The following is a 24584-nucleotide window of genomic DNA, read 5'->3' on the forward strand; positions in this document are numbered from 1 at the left end:
TGCGCGTTGAAGTATCAGTGTTTCTGATTCTGGTTTTAGTTAGTTATGAGGCGCTATAGAAACAGGATGTGACATCATGATGAGCAGCAGTTGCCGTGCCAACCGCTCCATAAAGCGGTCCCGAGTAGGAAAAAAATAAATAAATACATAAGCGCAGTGTCCATATTTATATCCAGTCTATAGGACCAAAGAAAGAAAGCCTCAAGTGGTCAATTAAGGAACTGCAGTTGGTGGCAATGGCTTTGTTTTTACAGCACTGGAGGGTTCATCCGTCTTTAAATTTGGTCAGTAATATAAATAAAAGTTAAACAGAATCACTTAAAAACAAGTAATTTGATGCCTTTTTTATGCTTTATTGAAAGCAGATTGCACAAGAAACAGGCTGCTGTGCGTTCACTCACTTCCTCAGCTTCAGAGGACGATTCTGTGGCCTCTGACCTTTCGCTGACCTCTAATCTTCCTGAGTACGGGTTAGAGGAAAAAGAATATTGTTACAGGAAGACATGCAGATTAAAGATTTCCTCACTTCTATTCCACAGAGATTCATTTGTGAAGTGGCGGCCTGTCATGTGAGTTGGCTCATACTTCTGTGCATGTTTATGATCAGCGTAGACTGTCGCAATTTGAGTAACATTTCCATTTTGCTTTGAGTATCACATGAAATATGTGTATGTATGTAGTAGCAGGAGGAAGGACCATACTAAACGTCTGACGTTTAAAATTCAGTTCCATCTCATTTGCTACAGTCTAATCCAGAACGAATCTCAGGGAGATGAATGTGACCGAGCAGTGGGTGAAACTCTATAGCTCCCCGGGGAACCTTATCTGAGTTGATCTATTATCTCGCTTGTCAACGCAGCGCCGCTTATTAATGGAGCCGTGCTAATACGCCAGTTAGCCCCGCGTAACCTACACGCCTCTTCCTCGGAGGAAATATCACACCGCAAATAAGCAGAGCAGCATGAGGCCGGCAGAGAAGAAACAGACCTCCGAGGTCCTCTCACCCAGATGAAGGGCCCTCATTTAGAAAAAAACACAAGCAACAATGCATCATATTCACACTGGAGCGGAGCCCAGAGACGTTCACTGTGGATATCACATTCCACATTAACCTCTCAGAGACAGTGCAGCTATATTAATAACAGAATCCCAGTTACTGGTGGATTTTTATTTCCAATAAAGAATGGCTAGAGATATACTGCAGTCTGATTTCATTCATTCACGGGTGACATTTCACTGCAACAGAAAGAAACCAAGAGTAGAAGCTTACTGAGGAAGTTGAGGGAGGAGTGCACACAGACAGGAAATAATATTCATTATTCTGCTTTTGTGTCACAATATCAAGGTAACACACATACAAATTAACCAGAAACCTTGGCAATACCCCACGTTCAGAGTGTGGTGAAAACAACTTCTTGGCGTAAACAACATGAAAGTATTACAATTTCCATGTGCTCAGGTAAATGTGTCAGAGAAAAACATTTCAGTTTTATAACTGTATCTATTATAACCATATACACTCACTTTATTAGGTACACCTTCAACAATGTGTTGGAAACATTTCTCAGATATTTTGGTCTACATTGACATGATAACATCACACAGTTTTGTCAGCTGCACATCTATGATGAGAATCTCCCGTTCCACCACATCTTAAAGGTGAAATACTGTATTGAGATCTGGTGACTGTGGAGGCCATTGGAGAACAGTGAACTCATCGTCATGTTCCAGAAACCAGTTTGAGATGATATGAGCTTTGTGACATGGTGCATTATTCTGCTGGAAGTAGCCGTCAGAAGATGGTCCACTGTGGTCATAAAGGGATGGACATGGTCAGCAACAATACTCAGGTAGACTGTGGCATTTAAACCATGCTCAGTTTGTACTAAGGGGCCCAAAGTGTGCCAAGAAAATATCCCCCACACCATTACACCACCACCACCAGCCTGAACCGTTGATACAAGGCAGGATGGATCCATGCTTTCACGTTGTTTACTCCAACATCTGACCCTGAAATCTGAATGTTGCAGCTGAAATCGAGACTCATCAGACCAGACAACGTTTTTCCAATCTTCTATTGTCCAGTGTTGGTGAGCCTGTGTGAACTGTAGTCTCAGTTTCCTGTTCTTAGCTGACAGGAGTGGCCCCCGGTGTGGTCTTCTGCTGCTGTAGCCCATCTTCTTCAAGGTTGGAGGTGTTGTGCGTTCAGAGATGGTATTCTGCATTCCTTTGTTGGAACCAGTGGTTATTTGAGTTACTGTTGCCTTTCTATCATCTCCAACCAGTCTGCCCATTCTCCTCTGACCTCTCACACCAACAAGGCATTTTCGTCCACACAACCAAACCAAGCATCAGAATGAGGAAGAAAGAGGATTTAAGTGACTTTGAACGTGGTCTGGTTGTTGGTCTGAGTGTTTTAGAAACTGCTGATCTACTGGGATTTTCACACACAACCATCTCTAGGATTTACAGAGAATGGTCTGAAAAAGAGAAAACTGAGCGACAGTTTTGAACTTCAACTTCAAGTTGTCTCGATCACCTCTACATGAATAAATGCATTGAATTGCAGCCATGTGATTGGCTGATTTAGTTCCTTATTTTCCACCCATAGAGGAAAGTCAAATCTCCTCATTCTTGGTCTTGACATCATTTTCACACTGATTGAATCATCGCAGCTCTTTCTCAAGTTCAGCCTATTTATCTCCATTGCAGCAACAATATCCACTATTTGCAAAACCATTGCATGCCCCCTTCTGTTCTCTTAGTTCAAAAAGTTCTCTGATCAATGGCATCAAGCTGGGTTAAAATGTGATAGAAGACCATCATCTCTTTTATTTAGAACTTTATTAGGAAATTTAAAACGTGATTATAACATCAGCTTAAAAGATTTTGTTCACAGTGTCTCAAAAAAAAAAAAGAATTGAAAAACACAAAAAAAAGGCAAAATACTGTAAGATTTCCAAGCATCTCTTCATCCCTTACAAAATGTTCTCAGGCGCGTTAGCTTTTGTTCCATGAGTTGCAACATCGCAGCAAGCACAAAAACCACGTGGGACCTTGTGCTCATCTGTTTGTACAGCTTCTGCACCCAAAACATATGGGTTCACTCCCTGTGTGTGAGTCACCAAAACTGCTTGATAGATGAGGGGAAAGAAAAAAAAAAAAAAAAAACGAAACAAAACAAAAAAAAAAACACGCATTAGAGACTCACTCTGCCTCAACGGGCTGAATGAGCTTTTCTGAGAAGACCCCAGAGTGATTTTCTAGATCGTGGTGCTGGTTCCAGCTCTCCTCCCTTATCCCCCTCACTAGGCCTTCCTGTTGAGACACAAGCAGTAAACACATGTCAGTTTCTCAGCGAAGCTAATCCACGCTCTGATCACGTATGGTGTTAGTCGCTTCCAGAATTTTGCTTTTGGTTCTTGCTTTATAAAAGGGAACGACAAAAAAAAAAGTTTAACACTGAGAATCATACACAGCCTTCTGGGAAGAGATATGAAGTTATTAAATTCAGAACTAAAAGACTAAAAAAAAACACCTCACACCTTCAACCTGCTGGGCAAAAATCCCCATATTTAAAGACCTTTTCACGGTTTGTAAACAATGTGACATTTCTTGAGGGGCGGGGCTTAACCGGAAGCAAAACATCTCAAACACAATAGCCTGTTAATGGCGGTTAGCATATTTCAAGAATATAAACTAATACAGTCACTCCCAGAGACTGTGAGTGTTATTTTAAAAAGTTGACTGATGGGACTATATTCACCGACCCCTTCAGTCTCACTCAGTGGTTGGACGATTTGACCAAAGGAGGACACAAAGGGGACGAAGTCTGGTCTGTCTTTATCAAGTGAAGTCTCTTAAACAAATATATTACAAGAAGTAAGTGAAATCAATGTGGAACTTCGTTATCTAACTATTAGCATTGACGTGTAACGAGAGTTCCTCAAATAATGATGAACTTAATTTCAGTCACAATTCATTCTAACCCATAACGTTGTCCCGGCTGAAACATATTAATTTGAGCTGATGAGAAATGTGCACGTTGTTGATGATTGTCTCACTCCAATCCTTCCTTTTAATCCTCAAAGCCAAACAAAAGTTGTCTACAACTGGCAGTGGCTGATATGTGATAAAACTCCAAGTTAGTGTTTCTGATTTTTTAGTTTTGGCACCAAAAATACAGCGTGTTTGCCTCCAGCTTCACCCTGTTTTGCCTCCAGCTAACATTGTGACATCACAGTGACACCTACGCTCAATCTGCACGAACGTAGACACCATTTGCACTATTGCTCAATCGTTTACTATTTTAAACGCTGCCATTTCTCCCTCATTGTACCAAGTCAGTTCATTTCCATGCGTCTTTGTGCTTTTATTGCGTATATTGTATTTTATGGTGTATAGCTGCTATAGTTTTACATTTTTCTATTGCTCCCGAACCAAAGAGCTGCAAAACTATATTTCGCTGTTTTCACCTGATAATAACGATAAATTATTCCTTCACAGAAGAACTAAAAGAACTCTGGTCGGACCCTTTTGCTGCGGATGACCTCGTGTTTCTGAATTTATTCTGAATTCGGCTTTTCAGTGAGTGTGGAAAAAAATTTAAATCATATCAAGTGTTGCATGACAGTTTTTAATGTCCTTTTTTTATTGCAGACTATGTTTAAAATTTAAAGGCCACGCAGCCTAAAATAGCACCTGTCGAATACCAAACAGAGCAGCACTCCATCCAGTTGAATTCATGTATTTGGGAGAACAGGCGTGTGCACGTCATGGAATAAAAACACACTGCATGGACTATAATGTGCTAAAACTAGAAGAGCCGCTCATCAAGGAGTAAACAACAGTAGGAGTCAATAATAAATGCAGTTCCTATTAAGAGTAGTTGGCTATTTATGCTATTTCCGTTGCAGCACGCGGTAAAAGTTTTAAACCTGGAGGTGCAGTAATATTGCACATATCAAGAGTTTTGTACTATTTACTGTGTAAAACCTCATAACCCAGTTACACCTGGTCCATCTGTGCAGTTCAAACCCCTGTACGTGCACCTTTTTTATTCCATTTTATGCTATTATTTAACTTTTATAGCCTCTTGTATTCTGTTGTTTCCCCACTGCGGGACAAATAAAAGGTTTTCTTAATCTTAATCTTACAAGTTGCACAAATACAAGGAACCTAGATCTGTGGAGATACAGACAAGAAGTCTGTTCCCAAGTAGATCTGGAAACAGGAGGTGATGCAATGGTGCCTGGCACTGATGAAGGATATGTGCCAAGTTCAACTGCAGTGCAACCCATTATGTCCAGTGTTACATTGGGGAGCTTTGTCTTTTCCGATTTCTGTTATTTTCCCAATGTGTTGACACTAATATCTGCTGTCAGTTGCCCACAGGATTTGACTTGATTTGATCTGAGCAGGTCTCAGTGACCCGGGCGTCCTCTGAGCCGCCTCTAATTTCAGTCTGAGGAGCAACTTTTAGTGCTTCGACCATTTGTAAAACAACGTCGGCCCTTATTTCATACGCTCTCTTTGCTCAGTCAGCTGGGAGCTCTTTTTAGCCCAGAGATGTTTTGACAGTACGGCCCCAGATGTCTTTCAGCGAAAAGACATTTTTAAATGTGAAGGTTTTGATGTCAGAGTTCATTTTATCTGCAGTTGAAATCTCTTTTACCCGGGGAAAGTAAGCGTGACATTAAAAATGTTAATCAGTAGCAGGTTGTGCATAAAGGCTAAACCAAAAACAACAAACCCCCGTAGTGTAGTGGGCTAAATGACATATCCATGTCCAGAGTTTACAGGAAGCCCCCACACACACACACACACACACACACACACACACACACACACACACACACACAAACCTCAAGACTTGCGTCGAGCACCAGGATGACGTCTCCCTGCTCGAAGTGGAGCTGGCCGTCCTCTGTGGCTGCGTGGCTCTCTGTCGCCACCCCCTGGTGCAAAACAGGACGCGCGTTAATGCTGCTTTTAAAGTCACACGTCTGGTAATTTGACACTTCATTAAAATCATTATACTTTATTTACATTTGTTGCATTCATGCCCCATGATAGATTTTTTTCTGGTCTAAGATTATCTCCTTTATTAATACTGTGACGTCGTCTGCACTGAAGGGAAGTGGACTAAACGTCCACCAGATCGCATGGTGCAGAACAGCACTAAGTACTGGATGCAGGATAATGTTGCGACATTGGAAAACGAAAGGAGATATTTCAGTGAGGGAGAGGTTTTGATGAAACGGCCAAGATTTCTTCCTCTGAAAAGCTGCGTAACAGGCTGACAGATAAGGAAGAGTTTTATATGAAAAGAAGGAAACATTTTACAGCTGTATCTGGACACACCGGTTGGTTGCACCCTTTGTATAATCTGCATTTATATGTATATATTTCGAATATGTGTAGGTATGTATTTATTTGTTTCAATAAATAATAAAAAAAATATTATATATTATATTGATATCACATTTGGTTTGTGTTGCTCACAGATCTGCTCAAATAATCTCCCACAACCTGGAAAAACCTGACTCTTAATTTATTTATATTTTTACATATAACCTGGTTGATTGAGCCCTTTAAAGTAACGCTGGAGACTGTCCTGGTTCTAATCTCTGATACATGTCTCTGTGTGCAGAAATGAGGAAGTGGTGTCTGTTGCGCAGACGGAGTAAACCCTGTGAGCCACAGTCTCAATTTCCTCTCATGTATCTTCACTTTCTACAGTTAAGCAAAAAATAAAGTTGTTGTTTGCTTTAGTGCTGAGTCTACTTTAAAAAGTCTCTCATATTTAAAAAAAACAACTCAAGTCTATCAAAGTTGCTCTGGAGCTGAAAGAAGAAGTAATACTTTGTGCTGAGAAATGGAAAGTTAATGGTTAACCATGTAAGAGTTTTAAGCTACAGACACTTTCACCTGCCATGTGCTGGCAGCAAAGGATCAATAGACCTGTTTATTTATGCTTATTAACGTTTCTAGTTTGATATGACATGAAAATTTAACAAATTCACAAGTCCTCATTTGAGGACGTTGGGATTCATCGTTTTCCAGTTCTTTTTTTGCATTAAAATAAACAGTTTTATATTTTTGTTCACATTGATGACATATATAGAGTGAAATAATCCCTACTACTACTTCCAGTTCAAAGATGATGCTTATTTTTTTATACTTCTTAGGTCCTACTAATCCCAAATACCTAAATATATATAATATTTAATCTTATTTTAAGATCTTAATTTAGATGCATCGCAAACAAATGCTTGGGTCTCAGGATGTTAAAGTTCAGCATTTATTTATGTTGTGAAATCTAAGTGTATGTATATGTTTCCTTTAGTTGTTTTTTGTCTCTACCAAGTCGTAGGGTCGGAGACAACTTTATTCATTAGCCAGTGTCTGATTAGAGCTATGAAAGTATAATAAAACTTTGGACAGATTTACAGCTTCAGATTCAGCTGATAAATGTCTGCACACTATTATTATAAAGAGAATAACTGCTTCTAGCTGTGTACCTTGTAAAGGAAGCCTGGTGGATTGTGGGAACTGGGGTCCTCTCCGGACTCAGCTGTGGCCTCCTGGGCGTCGGTTTCTTCCTCCGCCTCGTCCTGCCCCTCGGCCGATAACAGAGGGCGGTTGTCTGTGGACTGGAAGGACTGACGAGGGGCTGGGACCGGCGGGGGTTTGGTCTTCGCCTCGTCTGCCGGTGGCTCGCTCACGGCGTCCTGGTCGGGACTTTGCGTGGCGTCGCTGTCTGCAGAATCCGATGGATTGGTCGCGTCCGGATTCGCGGCCTCCGACTTGGGCACGCCCACCCCGGAGTCATCGGACTGGGTGGCGGCGTGCTCCGCCTCCGCCTCCTCCAGACTCTGACCGGCTGCGCTCCTGCTGTCGCTGTTCTCGTTGTCGCACACCGACTGCCTGTGGGGCGTGTTGGTGCCGCTGGAGCTGAGGTCGGAGTCGGACGAGCTGACGTCTTTGGACGCCACGCTGCTCTTGTCCGGGGGGTTGCTCTCCTCGGAGATGCTCGGAGTTCGCTGGACGGGGGAGGAGGACCCGGCGTCTTGGCCGTTTTGGGTGGAGGAATGCAAGGAGACGTGGTCGGATGGGAAAGCGGTGTTACAGGGGATGGGGTTGGAGATTACCAGGGACTTTCTCTTCTTTGACTTGCTGGCTGAGCTGTTTGAAGAGTAAATAAAAAGAAAAGAAAAAAACATTTTTGACTCAGCTTTTCCTGACCATGAAAACATTCTTGTTGTTTTGGTTTTGTCCAGGGTCACTGTGGTGCCAAAGACAACACACAGCACAATGTGTACTGTTATAATTTCCTGAATGACTGATAAGATTGCAGACAAAGGCAATAGTAACTGAAGAAAACTACAATCTACGTTATTATTCAGACCTTTCCCAAAGACTTTTGCTGTGGGGGGCCCAAGATCTTAATTTTAATTTTGTAGTACATCAATTTAAATATGGGTATAAACAGCATGCCTGTGCAAAATAAACACTAGCACAAAATAATTCTGTAAAATGAATGACACTGGTCATGGCTCCTGGTCTTCTTCACCTCACAGGATTTGAGTTGACAGGAGCTCAATAGCGCCACCCTACCACCGATGTATCACAATGTTTTTCTCTGGTCAGGAGTGGAACTGCACCAATAAATACTATTAAATGAGAGTATAGTGTGCAAGGCCCCAAAGTGGAGAGCCAGGCTTTAGAGAAACCCTTTAGAATAATGCAGATATTTTTTTTATGCTTATGATTCAAAAGGCACTAAAGGTGTATGTTACACCGGACCAGAAGTCCAAATTCAGTGGTTCGTAGCGTTCGTGCTGGAGGGAGTGTGGTACAGTATCTTCATATTTTTCCAGAAGACCTCAGCAAAAGGGACATATACCTCTTGAAGATTTTCATGGCTTTTATGAACATTGAGGACTCTATCCGTGTTTGTGTTCAAATAAATAAAGTTAAAAAAAACAAAAGTAGAAGCAAGAACTATTTTCTTTCACATCTTCTCAACTGAGCTTTTAATTCCGATACTTTTGGCCTCATCTTTAAGAGGACGAGTGTCATCCACTTACAAGATGAGTCATTTTTCATTGGGAACCCTGTAATCGTCTTACCTGCTGAGGCCCTTGATGATGAAAGCTTTGCCCGAGTGCTGAGTCTCTAACTTCTTCATCACGTTGTAGAGCTCACGGTTCAGCTGTAACACAGAGTTTTCCTGTCGTAAGTCTCACAACAATGAAAGTAATATAACTGATATCAAATCTCTGTCTTATCTTACCACGCTCATTTCCTTATAGAAGACGTCTCTCAGGTTTGATATGTTTTGGAAAACCGTCACATAGCAACCGATCCGACTGCAGGGACAAAAAAAGGAAGTTAAATATTTAGCGCAATACAAACTACAAACAAAGGGATTTGCAGACATCGCGTCACTGGCACACAAAATAATTCAAATAAAAGGACATCAGAATTTTTCCTGCATAAATTGAAACTGAAAGTTATTTGTATAGAACATGTGCAGGAGTAGAATCCTAGATTTTGTGCACTAAACATTTCATTGACACATTGCTGAGGTGAGTTTTCCAGGCTTAAAAAAAAGCAACAAAAATATTCTGCCATTTCTCATCTTCCTCTCGTTTAGGACCGACCACAGCTCAGCTCACCTCTGATGGAGAACAGGCAGCTCCTCCCGCAGCTCTTTATTTATTTCTTCAAAGACATTTTGGGCTTTGTTGAACTCCTCTTCTGCCTGTAAAAGAGGATTTGAAAGAGCATTTAACAACGACTCACAGTTGAAACGACACCTTCCAACCATCACTGTGTTGTTAACATAGACTGTATATAAATATGGATGCCGCGTCTCCACTTCCTTGCATTGGCCAAACAGACGCTATTTTCCCGAGGATACGGGCGGCGCCATCATGCGACTTTGGAGCCAGAGTCTGATCAGTACGGTACGAGAGTAAGGCTACGATATCGAAGACCTGACCACACTTCCTCCAGACTCACTTGTGTTTTTGTTTAATTAATACTACGCTCTGCTCTACCTCAACCAGTTACAAGGAAATGTTGGATTATACTACAACAACTTTCTTGACCCAACGGGACCACTTTACAAAGCAGTTGGCATGGCAACTGGTGGTCGCCATCATGTTACATCCTGCGCCAATTAAGAACAGAAACCATCCTTGAACTAAATGTATTTAACGTGTATTTTAGGGTTTTAGTTTGGCCAAAGTCCCGCCCACTAACATGGAATGGGTGGAGCTTATGACCTTATACTGCAGCCAGACACCAGGGGGAGCTCTACATGCATCGGCTTCACTTTAGAGGAGCAGCTCCGTCGTCCATATGTATGCAGCCTATGGTTGTTACTTTATCAGTGATGCTACCTTGGCTATTTTGGCTTCGTCCTTTTTCTTGGCGCTCTGCAGCGCCTCCAGGTGATGGCGTGATGAATCGTAGTCCACCAGTTTGCGGCCACGTTTAGCCACTCGTTCCTGAAAAACACACAATTTTTTTTCCACAGTGAAAAAGAGGATGTAAAAATGTCAGATAGGTAGTATGTGAGACCAAGCCACTACAGCCACTGTAGCATTTGCAGGCAATTTTGCACGAAGTGATTCGAGTTAGAAAGCATCAGCTTACCTTGACCTCAGGGAACTGGCTTGTGTAGTTCTCCATGGTGCGGACAATCTGGTCGTTTAGTTTCTCTTCAAAGTCGTTCCACAGCAGGTCTTCACTCTAAAAGACACAGGTCGTGTTCCGTCAGTGTAAGAGGAAACACTTTCTGTAGCTCTCGGACTAATGAACTAAACCTAATTCTTATTTTAGCAGAGGGATGTTTCAGAAGGGAGAACACGGACGCCGTTTCACTTCATAAAAAGCTTTCGTAATGAGTGCTCAATGTGCTCACTACAATGGGTCATGTCCACCACTGTTCCTTCCTTGGATCACTTCTGATAGCAACACACAACAAGAGCTGCAGTTTTGGAGATGCTCTGACCTGCTCGTCTAATCATACTCGCTCAAATCCTTACTTGTGCAACGTTAAGTTCACTTACTGCCTGTTATATCCCTCCCACTGGTCATAATGTTATGCCTGATCTATGTCCAGGGAACTATATATATATATATATATATATATCAAACTTTATGGTAGGTCACCACTACAACTATCAATACAAGCTGTCTAACCTAGATAAAATTGTCACTCTATGAATGAAACATGACGATTACTGATTTTTTTTTCTCATTTGCTTGATTGATCCGCTCTACGTGACATTATTGTAATGTTTGCAAATGAAGAAAGCTTTCAGGAGTGCTGTCTTGGAGAACTTTTGTGTTCCCATCAATGTCATAATCAGACCTACTCCCTTGGTCACTTGCCGTTGTATTTATTTTGTGACTCCACTCCTTCTTCTCCTCCTCCAGCCGAGAAGCCAAACCAACTTCCCAGCCCACAAATTTTTGTGGTGGAAATTTGGCCTAAAGTCTCTGGAGAACTGATCATGAACTGGATTTATAGTTAATTGCTGGGTCAATCGAACCACATGGGCAGGTTTTATGAGGTGATGGTGAGTGGAGTTGAGTTTGTTTTCAACAGTAGCTCTGATTGGTTGTAGGACTATGTCATTGCTTGCCAATCCCAATGAAGTGCTAGCACAGTCTTCTGACTTCTTCTGACCAAAACTGAGTGTGGCTCATAGACCCCTCATACATAATCATTCATTCATGTATGCATAAATGAATGAATAAGATGTTTCCAACATTTTCTACCAGTTGAGAGAAGAATTACTGCAGTAAATTTTATTGTCATGATGAGTGAATGTTGTGGAATAATTTGCATGGTTTGCATGGCCCCAGAAAATGATGCTGTGTACTAAGAAGAGGCACTCGTGATTCTAATGAAGTGAGAAATCAGAATGCTTAACTTTCTTATCTTTTCAACTTTGCTTGGAGTTAGATTTTCTGATTTTTTTTTTTTTTTTTTGAGCAGAGCGAGGGTGGAGTGTGTTTGAAGATAATTTATCACTATATATCTCTGTGGTGACAAACATACTATTTATGCCTGTTCAAAACTAAACGGGCGACAAAGAAATGTTCTCATTATCAACATGAATGGGTGGAGACTGTGAAACTTATCTCTTTGCCAAGTGATAATATGTCAACCAGATTGTTAATTATGCCTGTTTACCAGTCTGGTCTTGAAGTGCAGTATATATTTTCATGGTAACGTAGATTATTTCCCCCAAAATAAGCCTGAACCAAATATTAGGACAGAAGCAAATATTCCCAGAAACCCATCCCGGTCGTACTTCGGTGATGACAGCGAGGTCCTGCACTCCGTTCCAATCCGACTCGTAGATGTCTCGCAGCGTCTGGGACAGCCGCTTGGACGTCTCGTGCACGGCTGGAAAAGAACGAAAAGAGAATCTTAAAGTTTGGACTCCATTAGGAGCTTATCACCTTGCCCCAGCTGCATGCACAGCACATTGTTTTCGTGGTTTGCGGTGCTGCTGCTGCTACACCCACGTCGAGAAGCTCGGAACAACACCGATTTCCTGCCTGGAGCCCACAATTCAGGAACAATGCAGGACGAGGAACGCAGCAGTTTTCTTCGTGAATCACGCATGTGCAATGCTGCGTCAGCTGTTTTTTCACCAACGGGTTTCGTTTGTTTTCGTACAACTTGGCAACGTAGACAGAATTGCAAAAGTCGAACAGGAGCCAAGAATAGAAGAAATTCACTTCCCTAAACTCTCTTGAGCAAAGAGTGCTGCGGGTCTGAATAGGCAGCGTGTGTTTTTAAAACCTACCTTTCACTGCTGTGTGGTAGGCTTTGACGTCTTTGTACAACCTGCTTCCGTCGATCTGTGTGCACAAGGAAAAGCAGAGAAAAGAGTTAAGTGCCACCCAGCTACAGTATCAGCACGGGGCATCCGACCCACTCATGCTGTATCATTTCCTTCGCAGCCTAAAGGATAAAAATCAGTGTGCTCATATAGGAAGGCGGTGTTTCGTTTGCAGCCGTAACCTTTTCTGCATCCGCATGCGTGTAATCACAATACCTGACTGTCTGACCTCTGCGCCAAGCTTAAATTAAATTAACATTTGATGTGGTCGTAGTGAAGTGAACGCGAGCACGCCACGTCAGCGTTAAGACGTCCTTCCTGTCGGCCCGGATTAGCTTAGAGCAACTTAAAAGACTTAACTTAAACAGAGGCAGTGCCGGCTATTTTAAGTGTTTTACTTAAAACGTCTGTGTAATGCGTGTGCGCCTTTGAGCCGGGAGTTCGCCGTGTTGTCATAATGACAATAAAGAAGATATCTATTTACACGGGTACGGCTGTGCACACCAGTAACCACGACTGTGCTGCACTGGGTGAAGGTGCAATTTGTTGGGTTTGCACTCAGCTTTTCTTACATTAAACAATAAGAGCGACTCTTCCTCTTTTCAAAGTTAAACAGCGTGCCTCTTAAACCCTCTCCCAAACTAAAGCTGCCGCTGGTTTACAAGCAGTTCGCAAATGTAAACTTGAGCCCATCCTATCTCGTTTCATTGATGTTGCCACAGAGATCTCTAGGGGAAGCGTAACAAGCAGTGCTGATGAAGAATGGATAAGGATATGACAAAAACCAGCCTCCTGTTTAGAGTATTTCCTGTTTACACTGCAAAGTTCACACAAGCTGAGAAGTTTGGTAAAAAAAAATGTGAAATGATGACATCGAGACACCTCCTCGTGTGAAAATGGTTGTGAGTTGAAGCACCTGTTGCTTGTTGAGGTTCTGGAAACAGAGCTCGAACTGTTCATCCTTGGTCTCCATGGTTTTACCGAGTCTCTGGAGGACCTGAGAGAGGAGCGCAGAACAGATCAGAGTGAGAAAACTTTAAAAATAGATGCATACGAGTTTCTTGAATCAATAAAGGGGAACTCCGAAATGTTGGGAAGTGATACTGCACATGTGGAAAAAAAAACAAAAATGAAAGTCAAATGGAAAACCAAATATGATAAATATCTGCAGGTGTGGAGAAAAGGCTGAGAGGCGATGAGCTAATAATAAATAATTCTGGCTCGCTCAGAGTCTACACCGCTGTGCACTGACAGAAACAGTGACTTAAACTTTTGGCAAAATTTTGCTTGTTGTTCCAATCACAGCTCTTGTGGTCTGCGGTCTGGGGTCTAGTCTAGGCAGCAGTAAAGCACTCAAGTAAATCCCCCTTGCGATGAGTTAAGTAATTAATGAAGTAAGTATGATTCTGAGTAGAAGAAGAAACAGTAATCCAGAGCTGACTCAGGCTACGTGTTTTCACTCCACCTGACCATGGCGCCACCGTTGAAACTTTCACGTAATGAGATGAACAGATGATGAAAAATGAGAAGAGCTTCCTGCGTGTGCCCCGTGTTCATATTTTATTTTTTCTAAAACTTCCATTCTCCTCAATGGACGGGTTCATTGACATCAACATCGCTCTCGAGATGGACAACAGGCTGAAACTGTACGGAGTCCAATTAGTGCCACGGTGCAGGAATGTGCAGGTAAAACTGTTTTTCTTTTTTTGGAAATGCTCACAAACAGTCTGATACTAGCCAACAGCTAAGAGAAGGAAGCACTTCTGTCGCCAGCTCCTCATTTTGACTCAAGGTTTGTAGCTTGTGGCTAAGTTAGCTGTTACTAGCATGACGCATCTCCCATTGAACTGGTAGTTGATTTGCATGATGGGTAAAGTGTAGGGGTGGGAAAAAATATGGATACTGCAATATTTTTCTTCTGATACAATATTGATTTTAAAGGAAAAAGAAAAATTCATGTTTTGGGCCGATCGTGAACGACTTCCTCACCTCCACCACCACGTTTCTGTGCAAGTGCAATAAACTGGAAATGGATCATTTGGATTAATACTGTTTTTTTTTTGTTTGTTTTTTAATTTGTCCAATGAATTATCACTGGCACCTGATGTACATGCAATATCATTATATCGCAATAATGTATCGTATCGTGACTCAAGAACTTTGTAACGTAGGTGTCGAATTTGGACAAGCGAGAAGAATGCATGGTTACACTGCATTATTCATGACAGTTTATGTATATGCATGATGTATATCTGACAGTGTGATATTAAATAAGCACAATATTGAATATATAGGAGGTATTCCTTTAAATGTCAGTCATTGAGAAGAAAAAAAATAAACTTTAGAACAGAAATGCCATTAAAAGCACATTAAACTACTTAAAGAAGGCCTTCGATTGGATGCAGAATTAGTACACGCCCCTGGGTGCAGCATGAGTCATCTCATTTCTAAATTGTTTTCCAGGATAAAACTGTAAAGTACCATTAAGGAAATGTACTATATGACTTTTTTTTGTCATTTGAGCCAGACATTGGTGGGTAGATGACATCTATAGTCGTGCTATGAGGATAAGACTGATACAGATGTAAACATAAAGCCAATATAAACCTCACGTAAACAAGCTTGTTGACCAGCTGATGATTATTCATCAGAACCACCACACTGCGGCTCACCAAAACAAGACACACACGGTTAGTAATTATGGTGTCCTTCACAGTCCAGTGCCTGCAGCTGTTTGAAAAGCCTGAATGACACACCATCTGACCTTTAACTCCAAATCTGCACACAAAGGCCCCTGTTATCACTTCCACCTTTGCAATTTTTCACAATCCTAAAAAAAAAAAAAGTCCCACATTCTCCAAAATCACCAAGTCTCAGTTCCAAATAGCACTTGCAAAGATGTCTGCAGCTGCTGCTGCTGCTGCTTTTAGGTGGAGCAGCGAAATCAAACAAGTCAACCACAGACACAGAAAACGAGAGGAAGTGCAGAGTCAGGAAGTGGCAGCTTTTGTGTGTCCGCATATACAGCTGTACTGCACTAAACAACGACTAGAGCTCACACTGGGAAAGTCCAAGCTACTGGTTTATTAATGAGGCGGCTCGAACCCACAAAAGGTCCAATCGTTCAAACGTGGACATGTCAAAAGGTGGACGAGGCTGAGAGTAATGGAGTTATAGTGTGGTGCGCTGAACAGAGAGTATTTAACCTCTTGCGGTCAGTGTCAAAGTTTCTAACGGTTCATCGTGAGCTCCTTTTAGCAGGCATGGCGTGATTTCATGCTGTTATACTTTGGTGCACACCTAGATATTGGTACATACTTTGGGGGGTAGGGCAGCCACAGATGACACTATGTATAAGCAGAACAGACATCTTTACAATTTGCAAAAGTAACTTAGAAGTTTCTTCTGTTTCTTCTGAGGTGTGGTTCTCCAGAAACCACACCTCCCATCAGATATCTTTACAAAGAAGCTGCCTAAAGTGACTCTTAAGAGAAATCCCGACCTCCCTGCGGCTCTAAAACCTGGATGCCACTCAAAATAAGCTCGAATGAAATCCGCCTCGTGCGCCACCAAACCCATATTGACAACGCAGCGAGCGCAAACTGAGAAGTGAAACGTGGGAGTCATTATCAATGCACTTTTGTTTTCGTGGGCTCACCTTCTCCTGGGCCCGATTCAGAGACTTCTGGACCCGTTTCGCGAAGATTCCGGCTCCAGCCTGGAGGTTCTGGCCCGACTTGTTCTCTGCCATCTTCGGCTGTTGTCTCTGTCTCTGTCTCTGTGGTGGTGGTGGTGGTGGTTGTTCTCCTCAGTCCGCCTCTCTCGTCTGCTCCCTCGGCGCGTCGCGGCACAACTGACTTTCAGCTCAAGGCGGCGGAGGTGGAGTAAACAGGACACATGTCAAGACACAGAAACGCACGCTCACACATTCACACTGACGCCCACGCGTAGAGGCGGAACTCAGGGTCAGCCCCGCAGGAGCGTGCGGCTCGACTCCGTCATCATCTTCATCATCATCAGCAGCAGCAGCAGCAGCTGGAGAGAGTCCTGTTCAAACTTGTTAGAGGAATTATACTGAACTGGTTCTGCGTGTCACAATCAGCTGGAAAACAAAACAAAAGGAAATTTGTCTGTGCTCTTGAGAAACAGCACACCCCATCCCACCTGCTGTCCCGTAAAGCCGTCCCACAGCTCACCTGAAAACGATGCGCGTAAATTACGCTCGCTCCGGTGATCGGGCGCTGAGTCAGCACGCGTGACGTCGGCAGGGCAGGTGAGGCGGCACGAGGCCATTCATGGGCAGTCTTACTAATAAATAATGAATTAAACAAATTAATTAATTAATTAATTAATAAAAATAAAATAAAATAAAATAAAAAGACTGTAGCCTGCTCCCATTTTTTAAAATTTAGTTTTTATTTATTTATTTATTTATATTTTTTTTTGGTACACTCTTAATACTGCCGGGTTCAACGTGCTAGGTTAGCAGCCCATTGCTCATTTGACCCACCCCAATGAGTAGCTAAGGGATTAAAAATAACCCCCACACACTCATTGCATTGCTACTTTCATATTTAAAAATCTCTTGTTATAATAATGATAAATTATGTGTCATTTATTGTGATTCATAAAATCAAACTAAAATATGGGCCGCTGCTAACTTTGATTTACTGACACTTTTAATGGCAATTTGGAAACAAACACAGAGAAAAATAAAAATAAATAAATAAAAATAAACAAAATAAAATATAGAATGAATACATATAAATAAACAAAACACGAATATATTCAAGTTTAGATCAAAACAACATGTCTAAATCACTCTCAGACTCAGTCTGGACCAGCAGGGGGCCAAACTTAGTTAAAGGGCCACATTCAAGCCAATTCAATCCCAAGGGGTCGTACCAGCAACGCAATTGTATCATAAGATATAAAAATAAAGACGACAACTCCAGATTCTTCTTTAGTTTTAGTGATTTGCAATCCTCGTCCTCCACTCCAGCGCTTTTGCTCGTCATCGCTTATCCGTCGATTCTATGAATGATGTGAGAAATGTAATATTGAACTGTAACGTCAGTCCACTGCTGTTTACACTATGTTAAAGTAGAAAGATAAGAATGTGATTATACAATGGAATGGTAAAGCAAAATGTCGACTACACCCTGAACCACCAAACGTTAAACTGTGAAATTCAAAGAGCTATCGATATAGTTAGATGCAGAACGTCGGCTTAATTTAGTGAGTAGAATGGTTGCTAACTTAACTTTGTTAATAAATGTCAAAGAATAAATAAAAAAAAAACATTAAACCTACATATGAACCATGGTTATTAATTGTATTACGTTAGAAGCTATTAAAAATGTAGGTAAATATTCAATTTAACCCACCAGATTGATCTTGTGTCTGAGGTTCTCTTCACTCTCCTTCTGTCACTGGGATCCAGACAAAATTGGATTTCAACAATAAATGAGCAGGAAAATGAATGAAATTAACAAATGAACCCAGTGAGGTGTTCAGCTATAAATAAACCCTTTTCAACCCCATTGACCCAACGTAAAACAACCCTAAAACGTGTTTATAGCACCTCAAATAACCTGGAAATGTGTTGACAGAAACAACCCAGACATTTTTTAGAGTGAACTTATTTGGTGTTTCACAAGTCAGGAAGCGTTGGATGAACTGTTTCATGGCCTCAGGAAATATTATCACTGACTACACACAAGATAAGACATAAGCTGAAGCATTACTCAGTGATGTGAGTGATTGATAATTATATATTATCGGCTTCACACGGACAAACTTGATTGGCATTTTTTTATTGCTCACATCTGATTTCGTATCAGCTTGTCGGCACCCGGAGCCTCACCTGGTCTGGAAAGGTGCTGTTATTACCACATCTACTCAGCACTATGACTAACACGTTCCAGACATGTGGAAGTTACAGTATTTGCAACCTCCTTTTGTAGAGTCATTAGAGGACTTCCTGAGAATGTTTCCTCGTGATTAGCACATAATGTAAATAGAAGAAGATGGGATGAAGAAACATGCACACTGTTTACCTGTGTAGACTGGATCGGCTGCTGTCCGTGGAATTACCAGTGACGTTGCACAACGCGGCTGAGTCTGGTATTTTTAGATGTGTTGAATCGTCAGCACACACAAATAAACGTAGTACTTCTCCATCTGAAACTGGACTGTGGCCGTGTAGGTAGGAATGATTTCCAGAAAACGCAAATAAGTAAAGTGTCATTCTCAGATATTTCAATACATCAAGCAGAGCCTGCAACGAAATGTCACAAATAGCAAAAAATCTGTGGTGAGAACTTGTCACAAAAAAAGCTTCACATTCTCGAAACAGTGGCCAGGAATAACAGTCGGCTGGCAGATGTTGTCGTGTAGGCAACGTTAATATGAAGTCAGCAGGTATAAAGAGGCGAAAAGGGCTACACAAAAAACAACACAAAAAAGGGGTGAGAATTATTTTTAAATAACTTACAACAGATTGGGCTAAAGATTTGGACTAAATCCAGTCAGTCAGTCAGGAGAAGAAGCTCAGCTGTGGCGCCGTTAGCACGAACGAGGTGGACACTTGATTTCTAATCCAGTTAAGGTACTGGAATCACGTCGGCCAAACGATGTTCAAACAACTCAAAGGGACAAACGACAAAATCGTTAACCTTTCTCTTCACCCTCTACACCGCGGACTTCAACCACTCCACGGAGACCTGTCATCTCCAGGAGTTTCCTGATGACTCTGCTGTGCTTGGATGCATCAGCGAGGGTGACGAGGTGGAGCACAGGGCTGTTGTGGACAACTTTGTCACATGGTGTGAGGAGAACCATCTACAGCTCAATGTGACAAAGACGAAGGACCTGGTGGTGGACTTGAGGAGGACCAAGGCACCGGTGACCCCTGTTTCCATCCAGGGGGTCAATGTGGACATTATAAGTATCTGGGGGTTCACACTGATAATAGACCCACCACATATAAAATTTAAATGATTACCCTTTCACTACACAGTTGTTTTACAAAAATAAGAATATGTAACAGAAAATGTGTGTGTACATATATGTATGTATGACGTCAGTAACAGTCAGTTGAGCAAAATAAGAGTCATGATTTTTTGCCTGCGTCACGTTTTGATTTTCCTGTTTTATTTTGTTTAGTTTCTTTGGTTCCTGTCTGTCGTGCCTCGTTTTTGCCGTTGAGTCATCTGCCCTGACTTTAGTGCCTTTCGTTGGTTTATCGGTTTGTTATTAAATACCTCTTTTTCCTCATTTCCCTGCCTCATCGTGTTTTTTTTCCCGTCCTGTATTTGGGTCCTCACCTCCACATTTCTGACGATAAGTAAACAAAAGCAAAAATATAAAAGTCACTGTTAGGTTACAATATTCAACAAATATTCCAAAACTCAAAATAAACCCAGTTTTTAAGTTTAGAGTTACACTTTCTAATGTTTAGTGTATGAGGCAGTACATGTTTCCACAATTTTATCTTTTAAATCAACCTCAAAATGCACAAATGTAAATAAACCAGACAGCTTTAAATGATACAAAACTATTAAACACTGCACAACTGTAACAGTAGTAACACTTACTATTTACACTCTACACAGTTCTTCCCACACACGTGTTGTTGTTTTGTTCACAGTAGAAAGTAGCTCAGTGGACGTTTTCACTCACGAACTACATGCTAATAAAGTTAGCATACGTCTATGGCAGTTTACATTCAATAAATTAGCACAGCAGTTAGCTCGGACTTTTTCAGGTGACTTTGCATAAATACAAAAAAGAAAACATTCTTTATATTCATGGATACTTTCATCCATGTCATTTAAATGTCAAACGATACAATTACAGGACTCGCTCCCCCCTCGTTCTTCGGCGTGGACAAGGAAAAAAAATTGCCGGTGGCACATGCGAAGTAGTTGTATTTATTTATTATTTTTATTTATTTGAAAAGGTCTAATTTCCTTTTGTCGCTTCAATTCTAAAAACATGCTACACCACTGAGTGCTAGACATGGGTTACAGTCATAATGGCTGAACGCATGTGAGTCAATGGGCTCGACAACGACAACACTGCGCATGCGTGTGTGTGCACGCGCACGGCCATGCGCGTGCATACAGCAGGTGGGTGTGGCCTATGTGAAACTGCGTCACCATAGATATATATACAATGCATTACATGATGACGTCACACTTCGTCCTTTGATCTCACACATCAAAGGATCGCAGGTTTATTTAACTTGCGAGAAAACGCACTTTGCATTTATCCACAACGAGAAAACGCACTTTGCATTTATCTACGAGAAAACGCACTCTATCTGAAGATACAGCTTTCCAGCTTTTACCAACTCTAAAGTCTCCATGGACCAAACAGATAAAGCTCTTGTACCTGTAGAAACACCTGAGACCAGCTCTCTGGATCTCGACAAAGACTCCAAAGTCTCCATGAACCAAGGCGACAAAGCTCCTGTGTCTGAGACCGTCCTGCTGGAGCAGGAAAAGGACTGTGAGGTCTCCACAGACCCAGAGTCCAGCGCCCAGAGTCTGGCCTCTACAACTCCAGAGCCAGTGTCTGAGGCAGAAGATGAAGACCACCTAAGACTGTTCATCACTCTGCTGACGGCCAAAGTCTTGTCCAAGTGCGACGTTCTCCAAGTCCTCGGGCGAGACGAGTGGAAGGCCCAGATCGAGCGCCTGGTCGACCAGACGATGGAGGGACTCGCCGCCTACGAAGGCTTCTGCCCCGACTTCAAGTACAGCAGAAAGATCTGCAAGGCCGCGCTGAAAGACCTCGAGCGCAAGTTCCAAGGCCGGCGCCTGCTGACGTCCATGATCTTGCTGCAGGAGGTGTACGTGGAGGCAGAAATCACCAAGACTTTCATAGCTCACGTCAAGGAGCTGTCCGCTAAGATGGAAAGGAAAAGTTCGTCCCGCACCTCGTGGAAGGACGTGTTTGACGGCGTGTATTTTGGTGTTTGCATCGTGGTGGCCATCATTCTACCGCTGCTCATACCATGAAGACACCATCTGTCCTCTTCCAGTCTTATTCCACAAGACCCACCTTTTAATTTACATTTTACTCTGTTTTATTACTTTTTTATTATGTTTTTATACTTACTTATGCTTTTATTGATTATCTGTTTTTTTATATTTCTTTTTATTACTTATTGATGCTTTTATTGATTATCTGTTTTTTTATATTTCTTTTTATTACTTATTGATGCTTTTATTGATTATCTGTTTTTTTATATTTCTTTTTATTACTTATTGATGCTTTTATTGATTATCTGTTTTTTTATATTATTGTTTAACATTAATCAGTTTTTTATTATCTTTTTATTACTTATTGATGCTTTTATTATATTATTCATTTGTTTTAGACATGTTTGTTTTTATTGTAAAGCACTTTGTGTTGCATTTTTCTGTTTGAAAAGTGCTAATAATAATGTTTGATTTTGAAGTTTGGTCCATCACAGTGGCCAGAATAAACAACAACTAACATTAACCAGCTTTCAGTCATTCTTATATTTATTGACTTGTTCCTTTATTTATTTATGTCAGATGTTTACATTTGTAATTTAGTGTTTAACTTGTTGCACTGAGTCTTAGAGCAGCCCAGTTTCAGTCTCTATATGTGCTGCACGTGTGGTATAATTCACAATAAAGCCGAGTTTGACTTTTCATTTTTATTACTGACACATTTGAACATCCTTTAAAGACTCCTCTAAAGACATTGAGGAAAATGGATAAGAAATCAAATAATCCACCTCGTTCATGCTGGGTCATGCTGCCTGGGTCAGAATCAGAATCAGAATCAGAGAAAAAAAAATTATTTATACCTGAGGGGCAATTAGGAGGAGAAGATGCTTCTATTTCTTTTTTTTTTTAACAATATATTTATTGAGTTTTTCCACATATATAATACATACAAACATTAACACACAGACATTTATGAACACATTCCCACCCACTATCAAACACTCAGGGGAAACACAAAACTTAAATAATAAGAAAATAAATGAAACATATATATATATAATAAAACCAATAATATTAATCGTATTAGGTGCTACCATTTTATTCAGTTTAACTAATTAATTTGCACTTGGTCAGTTTAATAAAATTGCATGAAGGTCTCCCATGTTTCCACGAATTTATTGATTTTCCATCTGACCACGTATGTTAATTTCTCCAAAGCAAAGCAAGACGTCATTTCCTGCGGCCACTTTTTCAGAGACGATGCTTCTATTTGCAACATGAAACAAACTTGTTCACCAGACTCTTCTTTGTTCACCAGTAAACCACACAGTTGTGTGTCTGCAGGTGTCATGACTCTGTGATGTGCTTGTGTCTACAGGGTTGTGACTTCTGCAGGAAACGTCTTTATTTTGTAAGGGAATACTTTTATCAGCAGGTGGCGCTAGACACCAACCCACGCTCGACTCATTCACGGACCGACCCTTAACTGCACACAAATAGATACAAAACTCATGTCGACACGTATAAATAATGTTAATAATGAGGCTGAGATGATGAGACCTGACAGACATGATGTTGTTTTAAGTAATAAACCCATTTTCTCTTCACTTCCGTCTTAAATTAGAAATAGCTGTCTCCCACGTGCGCCTGTAGGGCCCCTAACTCCTATTATTATTAAAGTGGTTTATTTATTTTACGTAAAGGCACTGCTGGTTTTAAATAAGTAGATTTTAATTATAAAACATCGAGGGAATAATAGTTATCGTGCTGCTTTCCCGGCATGTACATGGACGCCTATATGTCGTCTTCATGGGTACGCGCGTTTTGTAATGCGAAATGTGTCGTGTGGGCGGTGCACTTTTTTCTTTTTTTTAATTGACAAAATATATAAAGAAAAACTACAATAATGTAAAAATGGTCAGGATGAAATTCAGTTACAAAAACAAACAAAAATACAACAAATAACCAAAAACAAAATGAATTATTGAGTTATATTTTTCACACAAACGTCTTGTTTTGGTTACTTTGGGGTTCAAACTTTAAACTTTTTCAGTATTTTCTAATGGGACATCAATAGACCTTTAAAAACAACAACATTTGGTGGTTGGTTAGCAAATTTGGAACAGTATAATTATAAAAAAAAATAAAAATATGAAAAGACTGATTACATTTTGCCTAGGTTTATTATTATTAATAATATTCATTTTCTGACAAACCAAATAGTACATGCTAAATATTTAATTTTTTTAAAATAAATAAATGAATTTAATTTAAATAAATACCATTTCAATACAAACTACCTGGCTGGCTGTGAAAAAAGCCCCCATCCCACTTTTGTTGTTTTTACAGTGAATATTTTTTTTTCTATATTTTGTGTCTCTTAGTGTGTATATGTTTACAAATTATTTTATTTTGTCTTATTTTTTAAAATTTTTATATAACAAATGCAGAGGCAAATGTCTTGTATGTGCAAATATACTTGGCAATAAAGTCTTTTCGGATTCTGATTTATTTATTTAATTATTTATGGCACATATATTTAGGTATTAAGGTGTTTATTTATGGTATATATCTGTCGGTATTTTTTTATTTATGTTTTTCAGATTTGGTCCTCCATAGATTTCTACCTTCTGGGAGCAGACAAACAATAATCTCCTTGTTGCGTAAAGACTGTGTGTGAACGGGGGGACGCGGTGGCGCAGATCGAGCGCACCCGACGCGT

The 24584-nt window shown here is 40.8% G+C and overlaps 1 protein-coding gene across 1 annotated transcript; it reads right to left on the reverse strand.

The window, feature by feature from the left end:
• Window positions 1–2825: 2825 nt before the first annotated feature.
• Window positions 2826–16974, reverse strand: bin2b (bridging integrator 2b). Its single transcript, XM_047584184.1, has 12 exons — window positions 16534–16974; window positions 13792–13872; window positions 12840–12894; window positions 12339–12433; window positions 10669–10764; window positions 10413–10520; window positions 9684–9769; window positions 9299–9374; window positions 9135–9217; window positions 7524–8187; window positions 5865–5957; window positions 2826–3318 (listed from the first exon to the last, which is right to left on the reverse strand). The coding sequence occupies exons 1-12, from the start codon at window positions 16624–16626 to the stop codon at window positions 3208–3210; spliced, it is 1641 nt and encodes a 546-aa protein (XP_047440140.1). The 5' UTR covers window positions 16627–16974; the 3' UTR covers window positions 2826–3207.
• Window positions 16975–24584: the final 7610 nt, after the last annotated feature.

This window comes from Mugil cephalus, chromosome 4 (assembly GCF_022458985.1).
Source record: "Mugil cephalus isolate CIBA_MC_2020 chromosome 4, CIBA_Mcephalus_1.1, whole genome shotgun sequence".
Lineage (NCBI taxonomy): Eukaryota > Metazoa > Chordata > Actinopteri > Mugiliformes > Mugilidae > Mugil > Mugil cephalus.

Coding starts and splice junctions, on each gene's coding strand:
- bin2b (XM_047584184.1), bottom strand. CDS start 16,626: ATGGCAGAGAACAAGTCGGGCCAGAACCTCCAGGCTGGAGCCGGAATC. Junction 10,521..10,668: donor GCCAGTTCCCTGAGGTCAAG/GTAAGCTGATGC, acceptor TGTGTTTTTCAG/GAACGAGTGGCTAAACGTGG. Junction 5,958..7,523: donor CACCAGGCTTCCTTTACAAG/GTACACAGCTAG, acceptor GTTTTGCACCAG/GGGGTGGCGACAGAGAGCCA.